At 40.5% G+C, this 24,284-nt stretch overlaps 3 protein-coding genes across 3 annotated transcripts in view; 2 read left to right on the top strand and 1 right to left on the bottom strand.

Annotated features, from left to right (window-relative positions):
* The window catches only part of LOC146479550 (uncharacterized), a 44,854-nt gene extending 30,107 nt beyond the window's left edge, over nucleotides 1-14,747 (top strand). The window contains exons 10-13 of the mRNA XM_085110364.1: nucleotides 622-730; nucleotides 8,245-8,457; nucleotides 10,664-10,792; nucleotides 12,921-14,747. Coding sequence (XP_084966490.1) covers nucleotides 622-730; nucleotides 8,245-8,457; nucleotides 10,664-10,792; nucleotides 12,921-13,144 — 675 coding nt within the window. The 3' untranslated portion in view covers nucleotides 13,145-14,747. The remainder of the gene's footprint in view (nucleotides 1-621; nucleotides 731-8,244; nucleotides 8,458-10,663; nucleotides 10,793-12,920) is intronic.
* Nucleotides 1-24,284, bottom strand: part of LOC146479533 (lectin-like) — a 311,213-nt gene that overhangs the window by 133,535 nt on the left and 153,394 nt on the right. The gene's annotated exons all lie outside the window — the stretch shown is intronic.
* On the top strand, nucleotides 20,092-23,616 carry LOC146479549 (uncharacterized). The gene is made up of 2 exons (XM_085110386.1): nucleotides 20,092-20,252; nucleotides 22,928-23,616. Exon 2 carries the CDS (start codon nucleotides 22,942-22,944, stop codon nucleotides 23,293-23,295), a length of 354 nt encoding a protein of 117 aa, XP_084966512.1. The 5' UTR covers nucleotides 20,092-20,252; nucleotides 22,928-22,941; the 3' UTR covers nucleotides 23,296-23,616.

Here is a 24,284-nt window from a genome sequence, read left to right as displayed (position 1 = left end):
GCAGACACTTTGAAAACGCGATAAAGTGGCCGCCATTTTGTTAAAAACCGCTAGTCACTATCTATCACTGATGATAGACAGCGAGTAGCGTAGCGAATCAGAGAACGGCATTCGAGACTCTGGCTTCTATCGACGAGATATGCCTCTCCAGCTTTTTCGTATGCCATTGCGCTAAGATTTTACGCGTTCGGGACGAACAAGTAGCATATTAGTAGCCGTAGTGTTGTTGTGTTTACAAAGAAAATTCTAGCTTCGTCAGTTTTACTTTATGGTTGTACCAAGCTAGTGAAACCGATGAAAGCAAACATTGAAAAAGCTTAAGTTAAGAGTGTACTTAATTAAACGCATTGTTAAATTGGTGACTGTACTCAGACTCGTTGCATGGGTGGGCACACAAGGAAACATGACTTGCCATGTTGAAACTTGTTAAGGGAAACTTCCTCTTCTTTCCCATGAGCATGTCAAGCGTTTTGTTACCAATATTTTGAAAAAGGAAAGTTTTCTTGGAAAACAAAACTTGAAAATTGTGACTTAGAAACGAGAATAATTATGAAACGTTTCAAGGAAGACTTGCTCGAGTGCAAATATTCATTGGATTTTGAACTTTTTCCCTTTTCGCAGGTTCGTTTCATGGGTCCTTTGACTTACATGAAGAGTGCTGACCAAAGATACACCCCTACTCGACCTCTCCAAGAAGAGTCAGATGCTGCGTGGTCCCTGATAGTGGATGGTTAGTTCCTTAAAGCTAATTTAAGCGTTACAATTTGTCGGCCGAGTTCTTTTTCTGTTGGTGTATGGAGAGGTAAAATTTAGCCTGATTCAACCCTTTGGTGACCTACAGCGCATATATGCGTCGAAATTACCCTTATTGCTTTTATGGTTTGCGTGAATGTGTGAATGACACCAGCTGGTGTATTTAGCCATCATCACAGCCAACAAGCCGACTACACCTCCCTATTTTCGCTGCATATCATCGTTCATTTGGCAACAAATCCCAAAATGCCAATTTTTCGGCCAAAGAGCAACACCAAAAATTACACTTATTTATTGATAATATTTAATTCAAAATATTTGTTGTTATAAACACGAAGTAGTCGTAATCGTTTTCGTATAAATTCTGATTTATTACACTCTGATATCGTACAGAAAGAACCTTTCGAGTTAAATCACACGCCCCTAAATAAACCCACTAAATTTGATATCCTACAAAAACCAGTAAATCAAGTTGTTGGCATGTGCTCTCTTTGTACAAACAAAACGAAAAGCGTGACGACTTTGATTACATAACAAATACAAGTGACGGTTTATGACACTCCCCCTAGTTGATCACCTTGTGTGAGTCAACTATATTCGCTTTGAAAAATAAACTAAGACTATATGTGTTATCGCAAAGTTCGTTGTTTCTAAATGTTCGCGTTATTTACAAGTGTGAGGAAATAAATCTAAATACGGCAACGTTTAAGGTTCTCAGTTCAGTTCAAGAGTTCACCTCCAGAGGAACAACGTGTTGAATGGGTCGTCGCAAGCGCTGAATTGAACTACCATTGGTACTCGTAACTCTAACTGAAACTGCTCGCACCTTTCCATCTCGGCCCGGGTGCAATTCTTCTACTTTCGCAAGCTTCCAGAAGCTTCGACGAAGCTGTCATTTTTGAGAATAACAATGTCTCCAACCTTGACCCCTGTATCGCCATTGTCTCCCCTTAGCCGTGCGTTCTTGATAGCATGTTCTCTTAAGCTGGTTAAATATTCATTTCTCCATTGACGAGTGAATTGTCCCAACAGATGTCTATGATGTTTAAGTCGCTTCGTCAGAGAATCGTAGGTGCTAGTGATTTCGAAATGTTGACTGTTCGGAGTTGTAGTAACTCTTCGACCATAAATCAGATCCGATGGCGTTAAGGGATACGAGATCGATTCCTCGTCGTCATACACATAAGTTAGCGGCCTTGCGTTGATCAACCCTTCTATTTCCGTTAACAGAGTACTTAGCTCCTCGTGGGTGAGGGTAGATTTTCCGATGGTTTTTTGGATAGGAGACTTTACGCTGCGGACGAGCCTTTCCCAGTAGCCTCCCCACCACGGCGCCCTTTCCACAATGAAATTCCAACTGATTTGATTGTTGGTTAAATATCGCCAAACTTCCGGTGACCGTACTAATTTGCGAATATCCTTGCTTGATGATTTGAAAGTTTTTGCATTGTCCGATTGAAGATTAGCCGGGAGTCCTCTTCTACTGGTGAATCTTCTGAAAGCAAGCAGGAAATCTTGGACACCGAGTCCACGAGTCAACTCTAAGTGCACTGCACGGGTTGAAGCGCATGTAAATAAACACACGTAAACTTTGACACATTCAGCGTTGTTGACGTTTTCCTTTACGTAAAATGGCCCAGCGAAGTCGATTCCAACATTAGTAAAAGGTGGATCGTCTGAGACTCGGTTGGTTGGAAGATCAGCGAACGGTGGAGGTTTGCATGGTGCTGCATCGAATCGTCGGCAGACAACGCATTGTCGAATGATTTTCTTGACTGTCTCGCGACCGCGTAGAATCCAGAAACGTTCTCGTAAGTTCGTAAGCGTGTCCCTTATCCCAGAATGCTTGACTAAATCGTGAATATTCCTAATAGTGAGATTGGTGAAAGCGTGTTTGGCAGGCAAAAGTATCGGGGTTCTGGCAGAAGACGATAGGGAAGCATTTGCGATCCGTCCTTTGCATCTGATAATTCCATCGTCGTCGAGAAACAGTCCCAACTGCGGAACACGTATAGGTGGCGTTGATTTCGAATCCCTTCGAGTCAGAAAAGAAAGTTCATCGGTAAAAGACGATGCTTGAACCGAGTGTATCCACAGATTCTCGGCGTCCTTCAATTCGGTGGTTGTTAAATCTTCCATTTCTTCTTTCCGGTTTTCAAGTGTTCGGTTTTTGAGCTTGTTGATGAACTTGATCACAAACGCTGTTACTCGAATTAATTTCATCCTGTCGCTGAACCGTCCAATGTCGATTATCTGGTCAACTTTCGGGTTGAATTTGTCGCAGGCAGTGGTAATAAGGGAATGTGTTACATCTGGTACGTTCTTGACGGCTTCCTGTAAAATTTGTTCTTCGTTCACTTGTTCCGATGGAGAAGTTTCGGGCCATTCATTCTCGGATTGATACAAAAAACTCGGATCATTCCACCACGTATTGCTGGCAGAAAGTTCTTTCGCTGATAGTCCACGCGATGGTAGATCGGCAGGATTTAATTCTCCTGGACAGTGCCTCCATAAATCTTTGGGAGTTAGACGTCGAATTTCTTCTACTCTTTGACCGATGTACTGCTTCCATACTCTTTCATTTTTGATCCAGCATAGAGCAGTTGTAGAATCACTCCAGAGAACGGTTGTGTATTCAGCTCCAATCGACTTTAACTTGTTAACAAGTCGGGCCAAAATTAATGCTCCTAGTAATTCCAATCGAGGAATTGTCTGTGCCTTGATAGGAGCGACTCTCGATTTTGAAGCGACCAATTTAACTTCGATTCGACCATCACTGTACGTGTTTCGAATATAAACCACCGCGGCGTAGGCGCGTTCTGAAGCATCACTGAAGCCATGTATCTGAGAGGTTACAGGTTGTCGCGAAAAATAGCATCGAGGAATACGATAGCCGCCAATGAACTTCAGATCTTGAAGAAACGATTTCCATCGGTGAAGCAAAGTTCCTTGTAATTCTTCGTCCCAGTTTGTTTTGTTGATGCAAAGTTCTTGAAACAAGATCTTCATCTCTATTGTTAGAGGCGTCAAAAATCCCATGGGGTCGAAGATCTTGGCCGTAACCTTTAGAACAGATCGCTTGGTGAGGGGAAGTGCTTGTGCAAGTGGGCACAGATCGGAGAAATTGAAGAAAATTTCGTCTGTGAGAGTGTTCCAGTTCATTCCTAGAATTTTAACTACTACATCTTCGTTGTCAGAAGTCGTTGAGTCACAACCAACACTCGATTTCGCGAATGATTCGTCATCTTCTTTGTTGACATTAGTGACCTCCTGTTGTGTGTTTGCTGATCCTGGTGAACTTTCAAGTTTCGTAATTTGCATTTGTAGTTTTCGCGAGTTCGATCGCCATTTTCTGAGATTGAATCCTCCACTGGACATAACCTTCCTGCATCTCTTGTAAACAGAGAGACCTCTTTCTTCGTCTGTCTCCCCCGTTAACAGGTCGTCCACGTACAGAGGTTGTTCCAATAATTCAGCGATTTCGGGGTCACTTTGTTTGTGTAGTTGTAAGTGATGTAGAATTGTCGCTCCCAAAATGGCAGGCGAGGGGCGTAACCCAAACACGAGCCGTGTGAACCTGTATTGTACAATTTCAGGCTTAACGCAATCTGGGTTTCTTAACCATAAGAATCGAAGAAAGTCTCGATGATCCTCTTGGATTCCCACCATAAGGAAGGCCTTTTCAATGTCAGCTGTGATACCGACAGGATTCTTCCGAAAGCGCGCTAGCATATTGAAAACATGTGGGATGTGATTTGGCCCAGTTTCAAGGCAATCGTTGAGTGACTTCTCTTGGTTACCAGATTTTGCTGACCCATCGTACACAATTCGTACCTTCGTAGTCTCACGATCCTTTCTTACTACTGCATGATGAGGCAAATAATGATGTCGCGCAGCAATTTTCTCTTTATTCGGTACTTGCTCGATTATCCCCTTTGATAACTGGTCTTGAATGATGTTGTCGTATTCGGCTAATAACTCTGGGTCTTTGCGCAGCTTGTGATGTAAGGATCTTAATCGCGATTCGCACAACAGATAGTTGTTGGAGGATAGCGGCAAACAATTTTCTTTCCACGGTAAATTGACTTCGTATCGGTCTTCGCTCCATGCAACGTCGATTTTGAAAGATTCCTTCGTTTCCTGTTGAGTCAGATCCTTAATGCCAATTGCCTCAGTCTCCCAAAAGTTTTTCAGAGTGTTCGTGAGAACGTCGTCTTCGTTTCGGGCAAATAGGTCGTCATGGCCTTCGATTATTAAATTTGAATGCGTAACATAACTCCGATCGAGTGTTCCTTTAACTGGTCCAGACAGCAGCCACCCGAGTTTGCTATTTACAGCAATGGGACCTTCGTCTCCTCGTCTTGTCTCCCCCGTTACAAAATGCCAGTAATAATCGCAGCCGATCAGAATATCAATCGAACCTTCGGCGTCAAACGGTTCATCCGCTAGCTCCAATCCATCCAAATGCGGGTAGTTTACAGAGACCTTGCCAGGTAAAGGCGAGCAAATAACCGGAAATGTCAGAGCAGAAATTTTAATGGCATCTTCGCATCCAGACCTTCGTACTTGTAATTTCACAACATCGCAATTCTGCTTCTTGTACTTTGCTTCTCCAAATGTGTTCAAGTTGAGTCGTTCAGTTTGAAGTGATTTCAGATGAAGTGTTGCTCGTAAATTCTCAGTGATGTAAGAGCGCTGACTTCCACTGTCGAAAAGTAATCTCACCACGGTCGATCTAGTCCCATCTTCGTTTGTCGCTACAGCCTTAGCTGTTTGAAGTAACACTCTGCAATTCGGTTTTGAACTCTCGTGATTTGTCGTAGTTGCTGTTGTGATGCCAGTATTCTCTCTTTCGTTGATCGTCTGGTCCCTAGGTCTTTCTTGTGTAGATCGGTCGGAATTGAGGGGACGTTCTGTATTCTGCGCGTTGTTGTTGTTGTTGTTGGAGGAGTTCGCGTTTCGTGGACAAATCGATTGATGGTGTCTCTTGTCGCATCTTCTGCAAGTTTTCTGGCATTGATCCTGTTGATGTCCCTTTCGAAGGCACATGAAACATCTTTTGTCCCGAGCAAGGATGGTTCTGCGAGCGTTTAATTCGGTGACCGTTTCGCACGAAGCTGAGAAATGTTTCCCAGAACAATAAACACAAGTCGGCGCAAACTGTTGGGTTTGTGAATCAGCAAGATAGGCACCAGAAGTACCGGGTGGAATAGTGGGTGGCAAAACCTTCGATTTATCAGGAACAAAATGTGGAGGAGGCTGTCGTTTTGATTCTAAAGGTGGGACGGTTTTAACTCTTTCGCTCATTTCTCTCGCTTCGATTTCGCGTTGCAATAGGTCGAGCAGCGGTTCGATTTCCCAGACATCTTGACTAGTGTTGCGAGCGACGTGAATTCGTATATCGGGAGGAAGTTTCGACATAATTACCGGAATGAGAAGACTTCCATATTGTGCAGATTTGATGCCCAGGGCTTCTAAGCCTCTTACGTTTACGCTGATTTTGTCATACAAATAACGGAGTTGAGAAGGCCTTTCTGAAGAACATACGGAGATTTTCAAAAGTTCGTCCATGTGGGAAGCGATGATTTGTTGTGGTTTTCCGAATCGTTTCATCAAAATGTCCACAGCCGCTTGGTAGTTGTCTTCGGTAATCGGTAACCCTGCAATGGCGCGTGACGCTGCTCCCTCGAGTTGAGCTACTAGATAATTGAACTTTGCGATTTTCGATAAATTCGGGTTCGAATGGACGGCACTTTCGAATGTATCCCAGAACGGCTTGAACTGTGTAACTTCGCCTCTAAATTTAGGTAAGGTGAGCTTTGGTAGTTTAGATGTCGCTGCATTTGTTGTAGGAGGTGTACCACTATGTTGGGAAGTTTGATTCGGCGAAGGAGGAGCTGAAAAAGCTGGAAGAGATCCCGTTGTTTGTATGGCTTGAGTCGAAGGAGGCGTCGATAGTGAACCGGTCGGAATAGAAGGGTTGTTTTCTGTAAATTGTGCCGCGGATCCGGTTGTCGTGTAAGTTGTACTCGTATTTGAGGGCGTTGTCGTGAGGGAAATATTCGCAAGAGCGTCCATTACTCGCATTTTCAATGTTTCGGCTTCGTCAATTTCCTTTTCGATTTCCTCCACTTTACAGACGGATACGATTTTTTCGTCTAGATCTGAGACCAGTTTCGATTTTTCCTTTAACATTTCTTCGATTCTCGTTAACTTGTTTTTCGTTTTGATATCCAATTCGGAGGTCGCATTTTCCAAGATTGTATCGGCTTCGACGATGAGCTTCGTTATGACTCCTCTATTGGCCCCGCGAGTTGCTCTTAGTCGTGGTAGATCTCCTTCTGACATCTTTTCTTCAGGTCGTGATTTCGAGCCCCACGTTGGGCGCCATGTTATAAACACGAAGTAGTCGTAATCGTTTTCGTATAAATTCTGATTTATTACACTCTGATATCGTACAGAAAGAACCTTTCGAGTTAAATCACACGCCCCTAAATAAACCCACTAAATTTGATATCCTACAAAAACCAGTAAATCAAGTTGTTGGCATGTGCTCTCTTTGTACAAACAAAACGAAAAGCGTGACGACTTTGATTACATAACAAATACAAGTGACGGTTTATGACATTTGTTCAAAAGTGAAAAGCCTACATTTGTAGCAAATCTCAAACTCAGACCTTGGTATCCTCTCAATGCTTTCCGCGGGCTATACTTCTGTCATTTTATCAGACCCAGTCTTGTGTATCTCAAGTTGCCTCGTTCACGCCCGAAAAGAATTCAGCCATAGCGCAAGCGTAGACTCCTCCTCCTTCCCTTTCATAGATTCAAATTTATTTCGTTATGTTAGCCCTATTTGAAAAATTAGGAATTTCGTGCAATTTCTGCACATTTTGGGCGTTGTAATGGTATAAGTAAATTATACTGGCTGTCAAGAGAGTCTTGATACTGTATATGTATGTTCCAGTTTATAGGTAAATTGTTCTGTTGCACTGAGCTGCTACATTATAATTTTTAAAGTTGTGAAATGTGCATGCAGACAGTTTAAATATAACGACTGGTGTTACTAAAAAAAAATAATGGTGTATAAAGTTTAAATCCAAATTTTAGTCCAATCCATTCTATATTTTTGGTGAGGCGATAGAAGATCATTTGCGGTCCAATTTGGGGACCATTTCCCGTCCAAGGATCATTTGCGGTCCAATTTGGGGACCATTTTTGGTCCGGGGATCATTTGCTGGCCTATACAAAACCATTCTGTTCCGTACCGCGCATTAAATAATTCCCGCCTGCAAATTTGTAGTTACTCTGGTAGCACCTATTGACTTACTTTTATGTGAATTCTACTAATTCAAATTTTACGAACGCTCACTGACTACGACACAAGGTTTTTATTTTATTTATTTATTTATTTATTTATTTATTTTGTTTTATTTATTTATCGGTCTTAACGTGGTTCGCTTTATTTATAGTCAACTTTCTGCGTTATTGTAGGGAACATTGACGTCTACATCTGCCCGGGAGATCATCTTGCACTCAGTGACCCAGAGGACGCAGCAGTTGTCGGTGGAATTTTAGCCACAGCAGTTGGTATAAAATACAGGACGTCCTGTGCAATTCTTCCTAGATTGCCCACTACCTTCAAAGAACGGCGTATTATTCATAAATTTGAGGCTGGGGTCGACGTTGTACTTCATTCTAGGAAAGGTGGGTTTTTCCGGGTCAATCCTTTAAGCTACAATAGTAAACCATCCTATAAACTGCCAAAACACCACACACTGCCTTAGCGGAATGAAGATATGGGAGACGGTATTGAGCTTACTAGACAGGAGGTTGCAAGACAGTGAGGAGGAAAAAGCGGAACGGCGCCGAAGGGGAGGGGCTAGGGAGGGTGAAAATAGTCTACCAGACCAACAGTAACTTGGTATTAGAGGCAAAAACAATCAGAATAATTAAGCCCCGTCTACACGAGCAATTTTTATGTGGCAACTGTATGTGGCAATTTTTATTTGCCCGTGTAGATGGCTCGACAAATATTTGATGTCAATTGGCGTCAGTAATAATTTCGCACGTACAGCTTTTACACCAGAGCCAGTTCCCTCACTCTTCTTGATTTTACGCACCTCCTCGCGGTAAAATGTTCGTAAGCTTTGTATTTTTGCTATAAAAAATAAATAGGAGTAGAATTAAGTTGAGACTTGACAGTTATCAAATATTGCTCTTCAGAATGACAAGAATCGACTTACATATGTAAGGTTAATGGATATCGAAATATCATGTAATCTTAAGGAATATTTCATTAAGAGGGTATTTAGTTTAAGAAACTACAAAACCATTGACCTTACTTTTAATGGCGGGAAGATCTACGTCTGGCCAATCTTCTCTTAGTATGGCAAGAATCTCTTCGTGTTCCTTCTTTTTCGTATTACGGTTCTTATATTTCTCGCTGCGACTATTCCACAAACTTTTCCTATCTCGCAATGCCTCTAGTAATAAGGAAACAAGCGCATCTGTCCATCTAGAAGATGTACTCGAGGAAGCCGCCATGCTGGATGCGCAAATGTTCGGGACTGTAGGGACTGGGTTCTACAGATGACGTTGAAAAAATTTTCACGTTTTATGTGGCAGCTCGTCTACACGGACAATTTTTTTATGTGGCAATTTTTATTTGCCACATAAACACTAACACGCCAGCTTTTCAGCAAATGGAGTTGTCACATAAAAATTGGTCATTTCTCATCATCTACACGGGCAAATAAAAATTGCCACATAAAAATTGCCATATAAAAATTGCTCGTGTAGACGGGGCTTAACTTTTAAGTAGGCAAACGGGATCCCTAAAGAGCCATCCAATATGAACTATTCTAAGGGTGTTTTAAGCAGGTAAAAAATTCTGCACGGCTGATTTCGTGATTATTTTAGCAGTAAGAATAGTGACCAGTGCCTTATTTTTTTCTCAGAATATTACTACTTTTTAAAACAAACATATCAAGTAAATAAACTAAGGAAATGATCACTAAGGTTCAACATATTATCTAAATTAACACTTTAAGAAATATAGAGATTGTTGAAATCTTATTGCTTTAGTGATTAAAATCAAGAGTTACACTAATGTTAAAACTTTTCCCTAAAATGAGAAGCTTTACTTCATTGCATTATTATTTTGAAGCTTAAACTGCACGGGTTGGGGACTTTAACGCTACTTACTCTCCGTTAAGCCCTGATTAAACGGCGCATGATAGCCCATAATAGTTGATGATAGCCAAAACTATTATCCACTATTGTCACAACTGTCATGCGCGTAGTCAAAGGGAAAAAACTATCATTAACGTATCATGAAGAATTTGAACATGCTCAAAGTGAATGATAATTGATGATAGTGCGTGTTAGTCGGCGGCCAAACGAGTAAGCGAGTTTTAACTATTATTGGCTATCATTGACTATCATGCACCGTTTGACCAGGGCTTTACAGAACAGATAGTGACCAGCGCCACCATTTTGATTTCAGCATTCGTTGTAGAGCGCTAATCTTACAGGCTAGTTTCTATCGGTTTTCCTATAGAATTGCAAACGTATTTAAGTTTTCCGGATAAGTTCTCCTTTCCTTTCTTTGGTATGTTTGCATTCATTCGTTCGTTCAATCAGTTTTATTTATTCCTTCAATCAATCATTCTTGCATTCGTTCATTCATTCACTTAGTCGGTCAGTCATTTATTTCTTTTGTTTTTCTTTTGTTATTGTTGCTGTTGTTGTGGTTTTGAGCTTAATGGCCAGCTGTTGTGAAGATGGTTTTTCCTTTAAAGAGGTTAGGAGCCTCGCAGCAAAAAAACAGTATTTCAAAAATGAGCCAGAGATACAACTGCTTCACAATACAATAGCCAACCAACGTTTAATTTCTTTATACTGCACGTAGTTTTCAAGACCCCTCAGATGGGAACCATATTCCTGGATATGAAAACCCAGACATTGAAATTCAGAAGCAGCCTCCGAAGGTCAGATAAAGGAAATCGCAAGAGCGAAGAAAAGAAAATATCCTTGAAAGGTACTTAGTTTGTTCTAACTGGCGGTCATTTGCTATCATCTGTTCTCCCTGTTAACAACTATATAATCCGAACAGAAGGCTTAGATTGCTATACCGTATTTACTCGGTAAAATGGTGCCCCACATCAATGCACGCACTTAAGGGAAAAAACACCAATTAGCGCCACCCCTAAATAAAACGCCATACACCTCCGTAACAAGATGGCGGGAACAGGGGTTTCCTGGAAGTGGACGATCGGAGAAAGGGGATTGTCAGGATCGAGGATTGGGAAGGGGGATTGAGGATCGAGCATATAGGACCGGGCATCCAGGAATCGGGGATCTTGTCACTAATGTTGAACTCCTGTGTTTTACCCAATGAAACTGAATTCTAAGCCATTTTTAATTTTGAATCATTCAAACTTTACATTTTTTAAGTAAACAATTTCTTGTCCCTCGAAGAGCTTATAGCGCTGATCACAAAATCATGTACATTCTGTATCCTGTGCAAGGCATAAAACGTTACTCACTACAAAGGCCTCATTTAAAGTTGTGCCCGTTTGAATGCGAAACTATATACACTACCGTGCAAACGTGGGTTGATAGTCTCGACCCGATTCTTGCAAGAACCGAGAATCGAATGGAAGACTAAGACTCTCAGTATTGACTCGAAGGAATCATTGAACAGAACTGATATCCTTCAAATTCGATTTAAGGTTTGCGAAACCATTTATTTCTCGAGAAAAGAACATGAACAAAACTTAATCTTAGCAAATAACTGAAAATCATTTCTCCAAATGTAAATCTTCAATGAGACTAATTTTATAAATGCCGTGCGCTAAAGACTTAGAGGCTACTACGGTGTGATAAATAATAGCCTGCTAACAGCAGACGTATTTCCGGTTGTCGCTTCATTCCTTCCGTTATTTTTCGGAGGGACAGAAGCGACGATCGGAAATACGTCTGCTGTTCGCAGGCTAGATAAATAATGGTAATTGAACTGAGTGGAGTGCAATTTGCCTGCTTGATTTTGAAATCACGCTATGATCATGATCAGACACGACACGAAGTTTAGTTACCACTTTATTACACACATTTTGAAATCACACAGTTTTTTGTCAATATTAATATTTTTTCATTTATTTTTAATTTATTTATTTATTCGTTTTCATTTTGAGAGCAAAACGAATCTTATTTGTGAATAAATCATACTGTTGAGAACCAATCAGATTGCAAGGATCACCGGTGATTTCAAAATGGGGGTAATAAATTCAGATAACCATGGCGCCTGCAGTGAGTCAGTGACTGAGTGACGCAGCGCGTCGTGCTTTTCAACAGTTTCGACTTTGAATAAGGCAAAAATATCCTAACAACTTGATCGAAAATGAAAGTCCATTTCAATGCAATAAAGTGGCAACTTAAGCAACTGATGAGGTACTTTTGAGCAAAAGGGTTAAACTCGCACTTTGAGCATTAATTTCTTTTAATTTGCAGAGTGACAAAAACAGCAAATCGCAAGATCTTTATACGGTCTTCAATTCGCATGCATTTATTCAAGTCGAAAAATCAACCGATCCTTGCACTGATCTCGTGTTTTGTTGATTTCTTGTTCTGAAAAAAATGAAAACAAAAAACAGAAAACAAGATAACAAGAAGGATAAAAATAGTAATTGGAGAGCAATTGCTGAAGGCAACGAGTTTTCTTCACAAAAGTCACTGTACTGCTAGATGGGGCTAGGGGCACGGTTTAACTTGTTTATCGGTACACCATCCAAGATCCCTGATGTCCGATTTTCCAGGAAACTGGGAATGAATTTGGTGAGCCTGAGCGGACCAGAAGTGCGACTTCGGAGGTCGCCAAGTTGACTCACATTCTACAAACCATGAACACTTAAAATATTCCTGGAATGCTGATTATTCTGTTTTACCTGAATCACTTTAAGTGAAAGCTGTCCTATGACTGATCACGTCGGCCGTTCTTATATGCCACGACTTGTAATTAAAACATCTCCCATGTCAGATCTGTAGACCTGCTACACGTGGACTTCTCAGTAGGGCTTCTAAGAAAGTCTAGTTGTATCTGCTACAATTAATAGTATCACAGAAGTATTTTAGGCGAGATATAAACTATGATACTTTGTCTTCCTCAGGATTAAGAAATGTCCTTCCAGGAAGCCATGAGCCAAGCCTCCTCAAACTTGTCTCGAAGATGCAAGAAGCCGCAGAACACAGGAACCCCGTCAATCTTATGCTCACTACCTCTGTTGTTACTCCAAAAAGAGCTTATAACTTCGAATGGCACAGCTTTACAGATATGCGAGAATTCTGCAGTATGATTGAAGCCGTTTTGTGCGTCACCGTCTACAAAAAGTGACTCGCAAATGGACAACCAAAATTTACCATTTTGTTGGTCACAATTATCCAATTTTGGGGAGCAATTTTTTTAGAGTGATTTTTGCATAGCCCATCAAACGAACATTAGACAATTCAGGAAAGATAGATTCTAAGTTTGATAATTTTTTTTTCTTTTTCTTTCTTTTTTTTTTTTTCACTATTCATTCACGACTTATCGCGTTTTAACCGCGGTCAAACGTAAAAAGTAAGAAAAGTCTGTAAAAGACAAGGTTTTTACTTTGAGAGCTCAAAGCTGATAATTAGCGGAGTCAAAGTAGCAAAGGGCAGTGTATAATTTACTTCTACTTATGTCTGAGCTGAGTTTCCAAAAGGTGGCCAGCTTAAAGGCTGAAAACTGGCAAGAACTTCCACGCCTTGCGGTCGGTTAAACTTGGGGGATGGGGGTGGGGGGAGGGGGCTGCGTCAACTGATACGCCAGTACACTGGCCAGGGACTGGCCTTTATGACCGATGACATTAGTGGGAAGAGACTTTTGAGGTCTTTAAGCAGCATGTCGGTTTCTTTTAGAGTAAAAGATCAATCTCAAGCACCCTGTCACAGTCCAGTTTATTCTGGGGTAGTAGAGGCAGCAATCCAGCCAGCGGTGGGGTAACTACTAGATGTAGGTCCTTTCACTCAGTGGCCACCTTTTGGAAAAAATCAATTCAGATATATGTACACTATATGCAAATTATTCTTCCCTCTAGGTAGGTAGAAATACAGTTATATAAACAATAGCCTCCATTTGGCGCGAAAATATGCTCAGATATTTGTCCGCGGACATTATCTTTTGCGAGAAGCGAACAGTTTTCCGAGAGCGAAGCTCGAGGAAAACTGTGAGCTTCGAGGAGCAGATAATGTCCAAGGACAAATATCTGAGCATATTTTTAAAGCCAAATGGAGGCTTTTGTGGTTATTATCCTTCAAATATTTTTCGCAGCATGTAGCAACGAGCTTGAGTATTTGAACATTTCGTTTAACAACAGTTTACCGTCAAAAACGTTAAAGCGTATGTTGTTTTTTAATACTGCTTTATCGACCAGCGGGTTTATTTCTTCTTCTGTCACAAAAGCAAACGGTTCCCCCATCTTGACATTAAACTTTCATTGTAAACTTGACGCGCCTTGAAGTTTTTTTGAAATTGGGGAATATCACTTGGGGAATATCATCGGATATTCCCCAGTTTTAGCTGGGGTATATTCGGTCACGTGAGGCGTTTAGATCAATCGCGCGCGAGCGAAAATATTTGATGGATTATAAACTGGTATATTACAACAGAGGCGAACAGTACAACAGCCTCTTATTATTACAATATGTCACACTTTCAAATATAAAGTTCAGAAATCAGGTGGTGCATACTATACAATGCTAAATCCACTAGCCAGTACAACCTGAGGTCAGGTAGAACCAAGTATACAATACCAATCAGGACCGAAAGATTCAAGAACTTTGTAACCATGAAGTAAGAGACTATAATCTAGATTTCTCTATTATGATTATTAATATTATTAATCCTTGTAATTGTAATCGGTAAGGAATTCAGTCATGGACTGCAAATGACTAGAATAAACTATATAACTATATATTATGAACGTGAAACCTTATCTTGAGCATTGGAAGCATGTACACGTAATGACAACAATAGAAAGCATGATTCTACTAGCTATGTTTACCAAAATGTTACATTTCATATGCGCAAACACACTGGTCATATAAATGTTCTGGATTTTTATCAGTGTAAAATCGGATGAGTGGACCTTTTTCAATGTGGCTGAGGCAACGTTGGAAAAAAATTTTCCATTGATCTATTGATCTTCTCTCGCCATTTACTAGCCGCCAACATGGAGCTATTCCTGGTCGAATTTATAAGACACAGCTTGTTTGCGCAATTCTAAAAGTCGATAAGAGTCTAGAGATAAAGTTGTCGTGTTCTCAGAATTTGTTCCCCTGCACAAACGCCATCTTAACAGAGGAACCGTTCATTTCTTGTGCAACATTTTTTTCTTTGTAGCTTTTCAACACAAATTTCGCTCTCGTTATTTGTAACATTTAGACCTCGTCATGAACAAAACACCAAGAAGAACAAGATAACCTTTGACCTAACATGATCAGTTGCTCTTTCTACACGTTAATCGGTCGGTTATTATCTATGCACTATATTAGTCGAAAAAAGCCGACAGTAAACTCTTCTTTTGACAGGACAAATTCTGTCAATTCGAATGGCAGTCTAATTTCAGATCATTCATTTTGTGTGTGTATGTGTTGGTGTAAAAAAAATGAGGATGTACCGTTTTCCGGGCTCGATAAAGTCATCGCTCGGTGTGAACCATAAACACTTTACTCGGTCCAGCACTTTTTGTTAGCTCCGGTTTCTTGTTTCTATTTTTTTTTTTCTTTGTTTGTGGGGCTTTTTCCACCCGCTGTCTTATAACTGACACTTCCAGTTGATAACATTTCAAAGCACAAAGTATCTAGGCCTGCTACATTTTTCTGATCACAGAGTGGAAAGAAACTCGCGTGTAATTCAGCAATATTCCAAAGAACTTGGAAGAACAAGACTTGTGTCCAACTTTTAAATCGCTAAGTTCTAAGCTGTGTTTCTTAAAGGCTTATTATTTCCACTCTCATTTTGCTGCCTGACTAGAGCTCATACCCGGATCAGTGGAGACCTTTAGGTTCTAGTACCAGTACGACTTCGAAACATGAGATTTAACTTTAAGTTTTAGCAAAGTACCATAAAGAGATAAATTCCAGGAAGCTTCATTCTACTCTTGGTGAGCGACGAACTTGACCTAGTTGTCTTGAATAATGAGAGCTAAGCCCTTTTGTTATTCCAAAAAGACGAGATAACCTACGTTTCGAGGACTTGTTTTCGCCTCTGCGCCGTTCTCACAAAACCTTGTGGCAAAATGACGAAGGCTACCTCTTTTCACGTACTGACAAGATGACGCTAGTTCACTCGCGAACGCTCTTTATCTATTGGAAAAATTCGCACTCGAACTAGAGCCAAAAGGTCATGGGCATCAACGTCTTTTCAGACGTGCCAGGCGTGCACTTCAGTCAGTTCAGTGCATGTCTCTTGTGGCCCGTAACCCGATTCACTGCAGCTATTTAAGTCTTCCACAAACCACACTTGGAATTCTTGGCCAGTTGACACTGATCGCGGAGTCGTGAAATTGTCAAGCTGGAGCTCTTCAGATTCGGTGTTAGCCCACGGCAACATGTAAAATTGATTAAGCCAGCATTCTTCTCCTCCTCTCAAATACTGGCATTTTGGAAGAATGAGGTTTCTCCTGGAGTCAGTAATGCGTGTCCCCATGTGTGAGTCATTCCTGGCCAATTGCAACCCCACCTGGAAAGAAACCTAGTGTTTCCGCCTCTGCCATCGCAGTTTACGTGGCCATACAGGTATTTGATTTTGAAAGTGAAGATGTGACCCGGAGAGGGAATAGTGAAGGCTCTACATCTATCACCAATGGCTGCAAGGCAGACGGAAGAAGCCTTTTTTCATCTGGATCCCCTTTTCTGGAATTGAACCACAGACTAAAGTTAATATGTTTTCAAATCCCTTTAACTGCTTCCACAAGATACCATTTTGGTTTATTTAATCGGGGTTTACCATTTTAGCCAACATCTTTTATTAATCTTAATGATGGATTAAGAGAATTTTAACTCTACAGTGTACGTTTAAGTGCTATGGTGAAGCCATGAATTTCCTATTGAGTGTTAGCCCTAATACTGAAGGAAATGGGAGATTATAACATAGCGCGCGTGCATCCTAATCTAATTCCTATTGGCGTCATCATGGTACATTTCTCAACATACGCACGGCCGTGCGTCCATCCGATGACGTGTGCAAGTCAGATGGGGGAAGCATGCGCGCGCTGTGTTATTAAAAAAGTTTTACAGAGAGACAACACCATAAAAAATGTATATTTATAAGATCTTGAAGCATATTGAAACGTTAAGATTAACCCAATATGAGAAACCATTTTCGCCTTTTTTTTTTGTACAGAGAATTTTGTAATTAATCGGGAACAAAACCTGTTTTCCAGGAATCATTTACTTTATTTTCACTATGTTATAAAAGAGTTGGTTCATGCTTTTAGCTGTGCGTATATCGAGTTATGGATGCACTTGGAAAGTTTGGAGAGCACTCAAGAAGCTAGAGTTGCTCGAGGCATACTCTTACGCTTCTCTCGTGCTCTCCAAACTTCCCGCGTGCATCCATAACTCGATATACGCACAGCTAAAAGCATGAACCAATTCTTACACATACTTGACAAAGAAGGAACTCTTCGACCTCGGCAAGAATTAATCCAGCACATGAACTCCGGATTTGATCGACCGTTACTCTACCGACTGAGCTACATTTTAGCCTTGTTCTCTTAAAGGGGCAATGTCACTACAAGTGTCACTTATATTTAATATCACTTTGAATAGCCAAAAAAACATATATATGAATCGGTAGATGAATGGTTCAGGTTTGTTAACAATCTGACCCTACTAGTACACAGAGGTAAGGTAAAGTCGCACTGCGAGAAATCCCTTGCTGTTTAGCTGTGTTTAGCTGTTTCTTGTTCTGATTTGTTTGTTTCTTGTTTGACCGCGATGTTTTAAAATTAATGTAAACCGCGTTAGCTCTCTCGATGAGCTCTTGTTTGCTCTTAGAGCAAATGTCGAAATAAAATATTGTTGAAAAAAAATTTAAAAAAAAAACATTTTGTCCCGTTTTTTCAATAACAATTTTATGTTAGCAAAAAGGTTTTTTATGAAATATTTGAGAAGATTTAACCAAAATACAGCAAAATCGCCGTGACAGTGCCGCTTTAACAAGTAAAACGCTTTGTAGAACTCGAGTTAAACATGGGATCTATGCGTTTTTGTATGATAGTTGAACAGTTTTTACTGACCAAAAAAGTAACGTCTCTTTGCCCCTAGCACACAATACTGAAAAATACATGCCCACCCCAGTTCAGCACTTAATTGTCTTCTTTAATGTGCTATGTAAACTGAATGCATCTATGGTTGCGTTTGATTGAGCTTATTCCGGAATAAGAATAAGCACAATAGCTGTTAAATTTCCCTTTTTAAGAAATTTGGGAGGCCGATTCTGCAAACTATCGCTGACACATTCATTCTTTGAAAAATGACGACATGGAGTCCTCAAAACGTTGGATACACTCTGTTTATTTTATAAGAACCTTTTTTATAAGAACGTGGCGTCGAAGCTGAGATTAACCAAAATTTTAAGAACGTATTTTAAAACAACATTCCTCAGGCTGAGAGTCGATTAAGAATTTTTTTTTTATTTTGCTAATCTGTATATAAAATCAAGGTAACAAATGTAAATCAACCAAAATACTTAAGGGTATGTTTTGCATAACATTAAAAATGGTGACACACATCTCGGTTTGTCATAATCAGCAGTTCTTGATACCATATCTCAGCAGGCAATGCACTTTGATAAGTTTCCTGGTCACGTCCTCATTGATTTACTGAAATGCACGTAGTGTATACCATGTAATTTAAGAACATCTTAAGAACCTTTCCAGCCTCAAATCGCAAAAAAAAGATAAGAACGTTCAGCCTCAGCTACAAAATTAGACGTTCTTATAAAAAAAAAAAAACAGAGTGTATTATTGTCGCTAATTTTCATCTTAAAATAATTTATATATGTCTTTCGATTCTAATATTCTAATCTGATCACGCTGAGTTTACGCCACCCAACCGGCAATCATAGCTAGCAAACCGATAAAATGCAGACCATGCTACTGATTTGGGAGATTTTGCAGCTTTTCTGCGAGACATTTACCGCATTTGCCCCATACCACATTACAATATTAAACTATAAACGACGGTGTCTACTAATACACAAGTATTTTTGCGCGGTTTATAACTATGCAGATCTTAGCAAGAGATTATGAAATCCGAAAAGAAAATTGGGGGAAACCGTGCATATTTCAGAGGTCATTAACCAACAATAACTCTTCTTCTTTTCCCGCATAGCCATAAATCGCGCAAAAATACCTTTGAGTTAATACAGTGGAACCTCGATTTAACGAACCTCTATTTATCGAAGTCCTCGATATAACGAACAGGTCAACAGTCAACAAATCCTTTAAGAAGTCAGGTGCGAGAGAGTAAGAATTTCTCCGTTCCCTCTCGTCAATAGAGGACACATTTTTGAGGATGCAAGCCAAAAGACAGAGGCAATCTACATTGAAAGAATTCTTTGGTTTCTATTTGAATCTAGCATCTACCATTTTTTTGTTAATTGCTACCCTGAAAGTGTCGTTTTTTTTTTGTAAACAAAAGCTGCGTGTCTGCTCTGAAGTGAAAATAATTGCTACTGAAAGCCACCATGCTTAATAAATTGCACCTCAAAACGCGGCACTTCTGGGTGACGAAAATTGCATTGAATTGCGTGACAGAAGTCACCTGTGTCAATCCTTAACTCAATCAAATTAACAAATCAATCCTTAACTATGACCTCAAAATAACGAACATTTTGGTCGTTCCTCTCAAGTTCGTTATATCGAGGTTTTCGATATAACGAACCCTCGATTTGACGAACAAACTTGGCTGATCCCCAGCGACTTCATTAAATCGAGGTTCCACTGTAATTAGGCGCTGTCCCAAAATCAAGGTTTCTCGGACTTTATCGTCCCGAGATGCACAGAACATAAGCGCAGTATCAAAAGGAGGACCGTCTTTAAAGTTAAAGTATGATTGAGCTAAGCTACAGTGTATTGTGTATATTGAAAGGAACAAGATGTAGTGTTCGTTTCATCAGTTATTGCAGATAAATGATGCTGTTAAAAAACTTCACACGGTTTCTAAGTTACCTGCATGCCCACCCTCGTTCCTGTCACGCAGTCGTCTGGCTTGTCACGCAATTTAATGCTTTGGCAAGAAACACGGGAATTTGTGGCTCATCTGTCAACAAAGTCGTTTCGAATGACGCTTTTATGCAAGGTTCTTTGATTACTTTACAAGCAAGATCGCTTGTGGCGGTGAGTTTTACAGCAACATTTAATCGTTTGGTAGAAAAAGAACAAAGGTTGAAGCTGAAAATCTAAACGAAGGTAAGTTAGTTTCAGCAGCTTCATGTTCTAGGTGTAAATATTGTTTCTTTAAAGCATTAGGAATACCGACGCTATGAAGCGCATCATGTGATTTTCAAATGGGTAGTCGATCAGATTGTGGCCGTCCGATCTTTGAGCACTTCTCTGGGAGAAAATTTTCGCTTTTTGAACTAGATCCTTGCTCGATAATTTATTCTATTTCAACAAAGCTGTAGAAAGGTGTGGATTCCACTTTGCCTTCGGATATATTATTGATCGCTTGATTTTGTAGACGTTGAGAACGTGAACATTCAATTTCATGATAAAAGCAATGCGAGTGTCCGGAAGTCGGACTCTCCGATGTCTTCAGGAACACAAGGGACCTTTAATTTTAGATGAAAATATTTTTAAAAGGCTGTTAAAGCTGCATTTGTTATGTAAACACGACGAACTCGTGCGGCACTATTTGATTAGTTTTGTTTTATAAGGGTTTCCGCTCATTTCTAACAATGAATGCAATCAGAAGTCTTGAAGAAGTCTTAAATTTCAGCATGTTTTCAATGCGCTAGGCTGGACGCTCTAGACCGGTGTCTCGACGAGCTGCTTATATTCTCTCATCTTTTTCCCCTTTTTCTTTTCGCTGCACAAGTTGCGGCTGTTTTTGATCACAGATCGATTGTTGTTTTAGTAGAGGGAACTATGACCTAACGTATCAACTACTACCGCTTTTCACAGTGCTAGCGAGATTTTACAAGAAGCCAGATATTTGTGTAGGAGGATTATGATCTGAAAATTTCTGCTGATGTTTACTGTCATCAGATTCCTTTCTCTAAAAGAACTTTAATAAGCGGTTGGTCCCGGAGGCTTTCTTTGTTCTTTCTCCTCAAACAGAATATATTTTATATTAGCTGGATTAATTGACAACGAGCTGCGGAGTAGGCTCGATTACCAGCCGCTGTTCGGGAAAATGACAGACCGGACCCGGGAGACGGCGGAAATCGAGCCAAGCTGCGGAGCGGCTAGCCTGCGAACGCAGACGTATTTCCGGCTATCACTTCGGCGGAGAGAAGCGACAGCCGAAAATACGTCTGCGTTCGCAGGCTACGGAGTGGCAAGGAAAGAAAGTCGCAGTACGCTTTGCGGCTTAATTCTGTTTCAAGAGAAAGAAGAAAGAAAACTTCTGGGACTAGCGTATCAAAAGATTGAAAGCTGCACAGATAAATACTAATAGGGTGACAAGATAGGTTCAAGATAAACCCATTTTGTACTACGGATTGCGTGACAGCTTGGAGGCTGTGTGACAGTGTCCGACGAATCGAGAGCTAGAGCTAGAGGCCGGCACTGAAAAATGAAACCGCCTCATGAAACAAAATTCTATTTGAGATATTAAGCGAAAGGATACTAAATAAAATGAATTATAAACGTTTCATATATCCTGTGATTTGAATGATGTCCTGTTTCACGAAGCATGTCAAAAGTTATACTTTAAGGTTTAATTTGCGGTTTTTCATTCCGGAATACAGACAAAGAAACTTTTGTTTAGATTTTGAATAATTTGTCTAAAATTAATTAGAACTACACAATAGGAAATTAATTAAAACATCTTCTAGAAGACATGATGTAGCTGCAAACTTGCAAAGACGCTTCAATCTTTCCCTGATAAGTTGGTATCGAAGCAACTCTGCTGGTAGGGTAGAAATCAAGCTGCTAATTCAACGTTATTTATTACTTGACAAAAGAAAATACAAATGGTCGCTTCCGGCAAATAGCATTGTCTACAGTGTCAAGTCGAGGCGGGACGCGACAGAAGAGAGAAGGTTGTCATAACAGCTTAGACAAATTTGAACAAAATAAAAAATGAAAATAAAATGGAAGGTAGCAATTAAGATATTAACATAACATGTAGAAAATTAAGAAAGGTATAAATGGCTTATACAATAACAGGGTAGAAATTGCAGAGCAAATGCAAGAACAGTGTCTATGGTGCAATTTTAGCATAGATAATCACAATACAACAATAACTGGAAGCATTCAGGAGAGTTATGTTGGCGCTAAACAACCCCACGGATTACATTGGCTTGCTTAGGGGAACTGAATTTCAACCCACAAGACCTGAAAAGCGTTTTCAGGTGCCTTTTCTATTATTGTGAAATTAAGATCTTTGTCAATAAACATTCCAACGCCTCCAGTAGCTAAAGGCGTTGCGCTGTATTCAAATTTATACCCCGGGATATTAGGATTATAGTCAAGAGAATAAGCATTTGAAGTTCTTGTTCCAGTTATTCCCATAACGCTAAATCTATAACCGAGCCCCTGGTCTGAAGATCGTCAAGATTACGCTTTAATGAACTTATAATATTATTGGGAAGAAGCGAGAAGGTTGAACAAAGACCCGCCAAACAGAAGGCAAATAATTGCAGTACCATAAAGCAGCCAAAAAGAAGATTGACCCCAACCCCTCAATCGAAGTACGGTACTACCCCCACCCCCTAAAGTATCTACAAAAGTTGATGGTTGTTAGTAAATCGCGAAATGGTAACACCCCAAAAACCTCCATCCACCCGAAAGGGAGGACCAAGGAAATACTATAGTGTGCAAAGACTAACTTAGAATACTCGGTATTAAAGTAGGCTACTGTAACCAAGATCCTGGACTAACTCCTTGCTCTTATTGCTCTCAAAACGGTTCCTTTTCAGGCAAAGTTCTTGACATGGACACGGAAAGCTTAGTGGCCATAATCTGCATCGTTGTTGCCCTTGTGTTTCTACTGTCAATGACTATCTTCACCATAGTAAAGGCGTGGACACAAATAAGCAGAGAACTCGCCGAAAGAGAGCAGTGTCAGAGATCCTTGGCTCACACATACGAGAACACGGATTGTATCGAGAACGAGCATGCGCTTGACGCCAATGACGCAGGGTACAGTGAGCATGCGCAGGCTGCAACTGACCGCGGACAGACTGCGGATTCGCATGATCATTCAGAAGTGTCGTGTACACACAGTGATCAAGCAGTAAACAAGAAAGTCCTTGTACAAGTGGAGACAAACGACACCAGCTTTTGATGGCTCTGATTTATGACGAAGGATCGCTCCGTTCTCAGTTTGAGGAAGGTAAGAAAAAGCAGAGAACTTGAAGATCTACCGGAGGACTTACAAAAACACTGCATTTACGTTGTTAATATAGTATTACTGAACGATTTTTTAAGGAGGGGGGTTTAGTTTCGATTCTTATCTTCAATTTGAAATGTTTTGATGCGTCTGAAATGCGACGTGTATAGTAACCAGGACCGAGTTATTCAAAACCCGATTAATGCACATGCAAATCCTGGGTTAACGTGAACTTTTATTAGAGTTCAATTACTAATTAATGAAGATCATTCTTTGCCGGAAAAGATTTTTGTCTCTCAGTATTGACTTAAAATTAAATTACCATTGGCTTAAAATTAAGTTTGAAAAACAATTTAAATAAGCGAGATAAAAACCACGGCTAATTTTTAATCAGGAATAAGCGTTAATTGGCTTTCGAATAACCGGGCCCTGCATGGCAGGCGGTGCGAGTGGAAGGAGAAGGAGAAGAAGTGCGACATGGAGCGTGGGGGAGGAAAAAGCGGCGCCTCCCCTTGCGCGCAACGAGCGCGTCTCACACTCACGCTAGAGAATCCCGGAACTTCTAGCCTTTGAAGGCTCCCTAGTGGGGTATAGGGTGAAGACAAAAATCGAGCTCGGAGATTGGGGGGGGGGGGGAGGGGGAGGGGAGAAACCTTTCTTCCTTTCTCGTCTCCATACCGCGCTCCGCTCGCTTGGCTGGCCGATTTTTCTTTTCGCATCCTACCCCACTTGGGAGCCTATTCACAGGCTACGGAACTTCCAACTTTCCGGCTTCACTTACGGCGTTTACCACGTAGGTTAAGAATAAATTGAGCTTAGTTTTCACTGTGCGTGCTTTATCGATCGATACTTTACGGTTACTATGTGTTGTGTAGATAAGTATTAAGAGATATTTTACTCGCATTACTAAAGAGTTCTCGGCGATCATAGCTAATTGTATATTT

The sequence above is a fragment of the Pavona decussata genome, unplaced genomic scaffold (assembly GCF_977016875.1).
Source record: "Pavona decussata unplaced genomic scaffold, jaPavDecu1.1 SCAFFOLD_58, whole genome shotgun sequence".
Classification (NCBI taxonomy): domain Eukaryota; kingdom Metazoa; phylum Cnidaria; class Anthozoa; order Scleractinia; family Agariciidae; genus Pavona; species Pavona decussata.
Note: the sequence above shows the minus strand (reverse complement) of the source record. Positions and strands in the feature narration are given on the sequence as shown.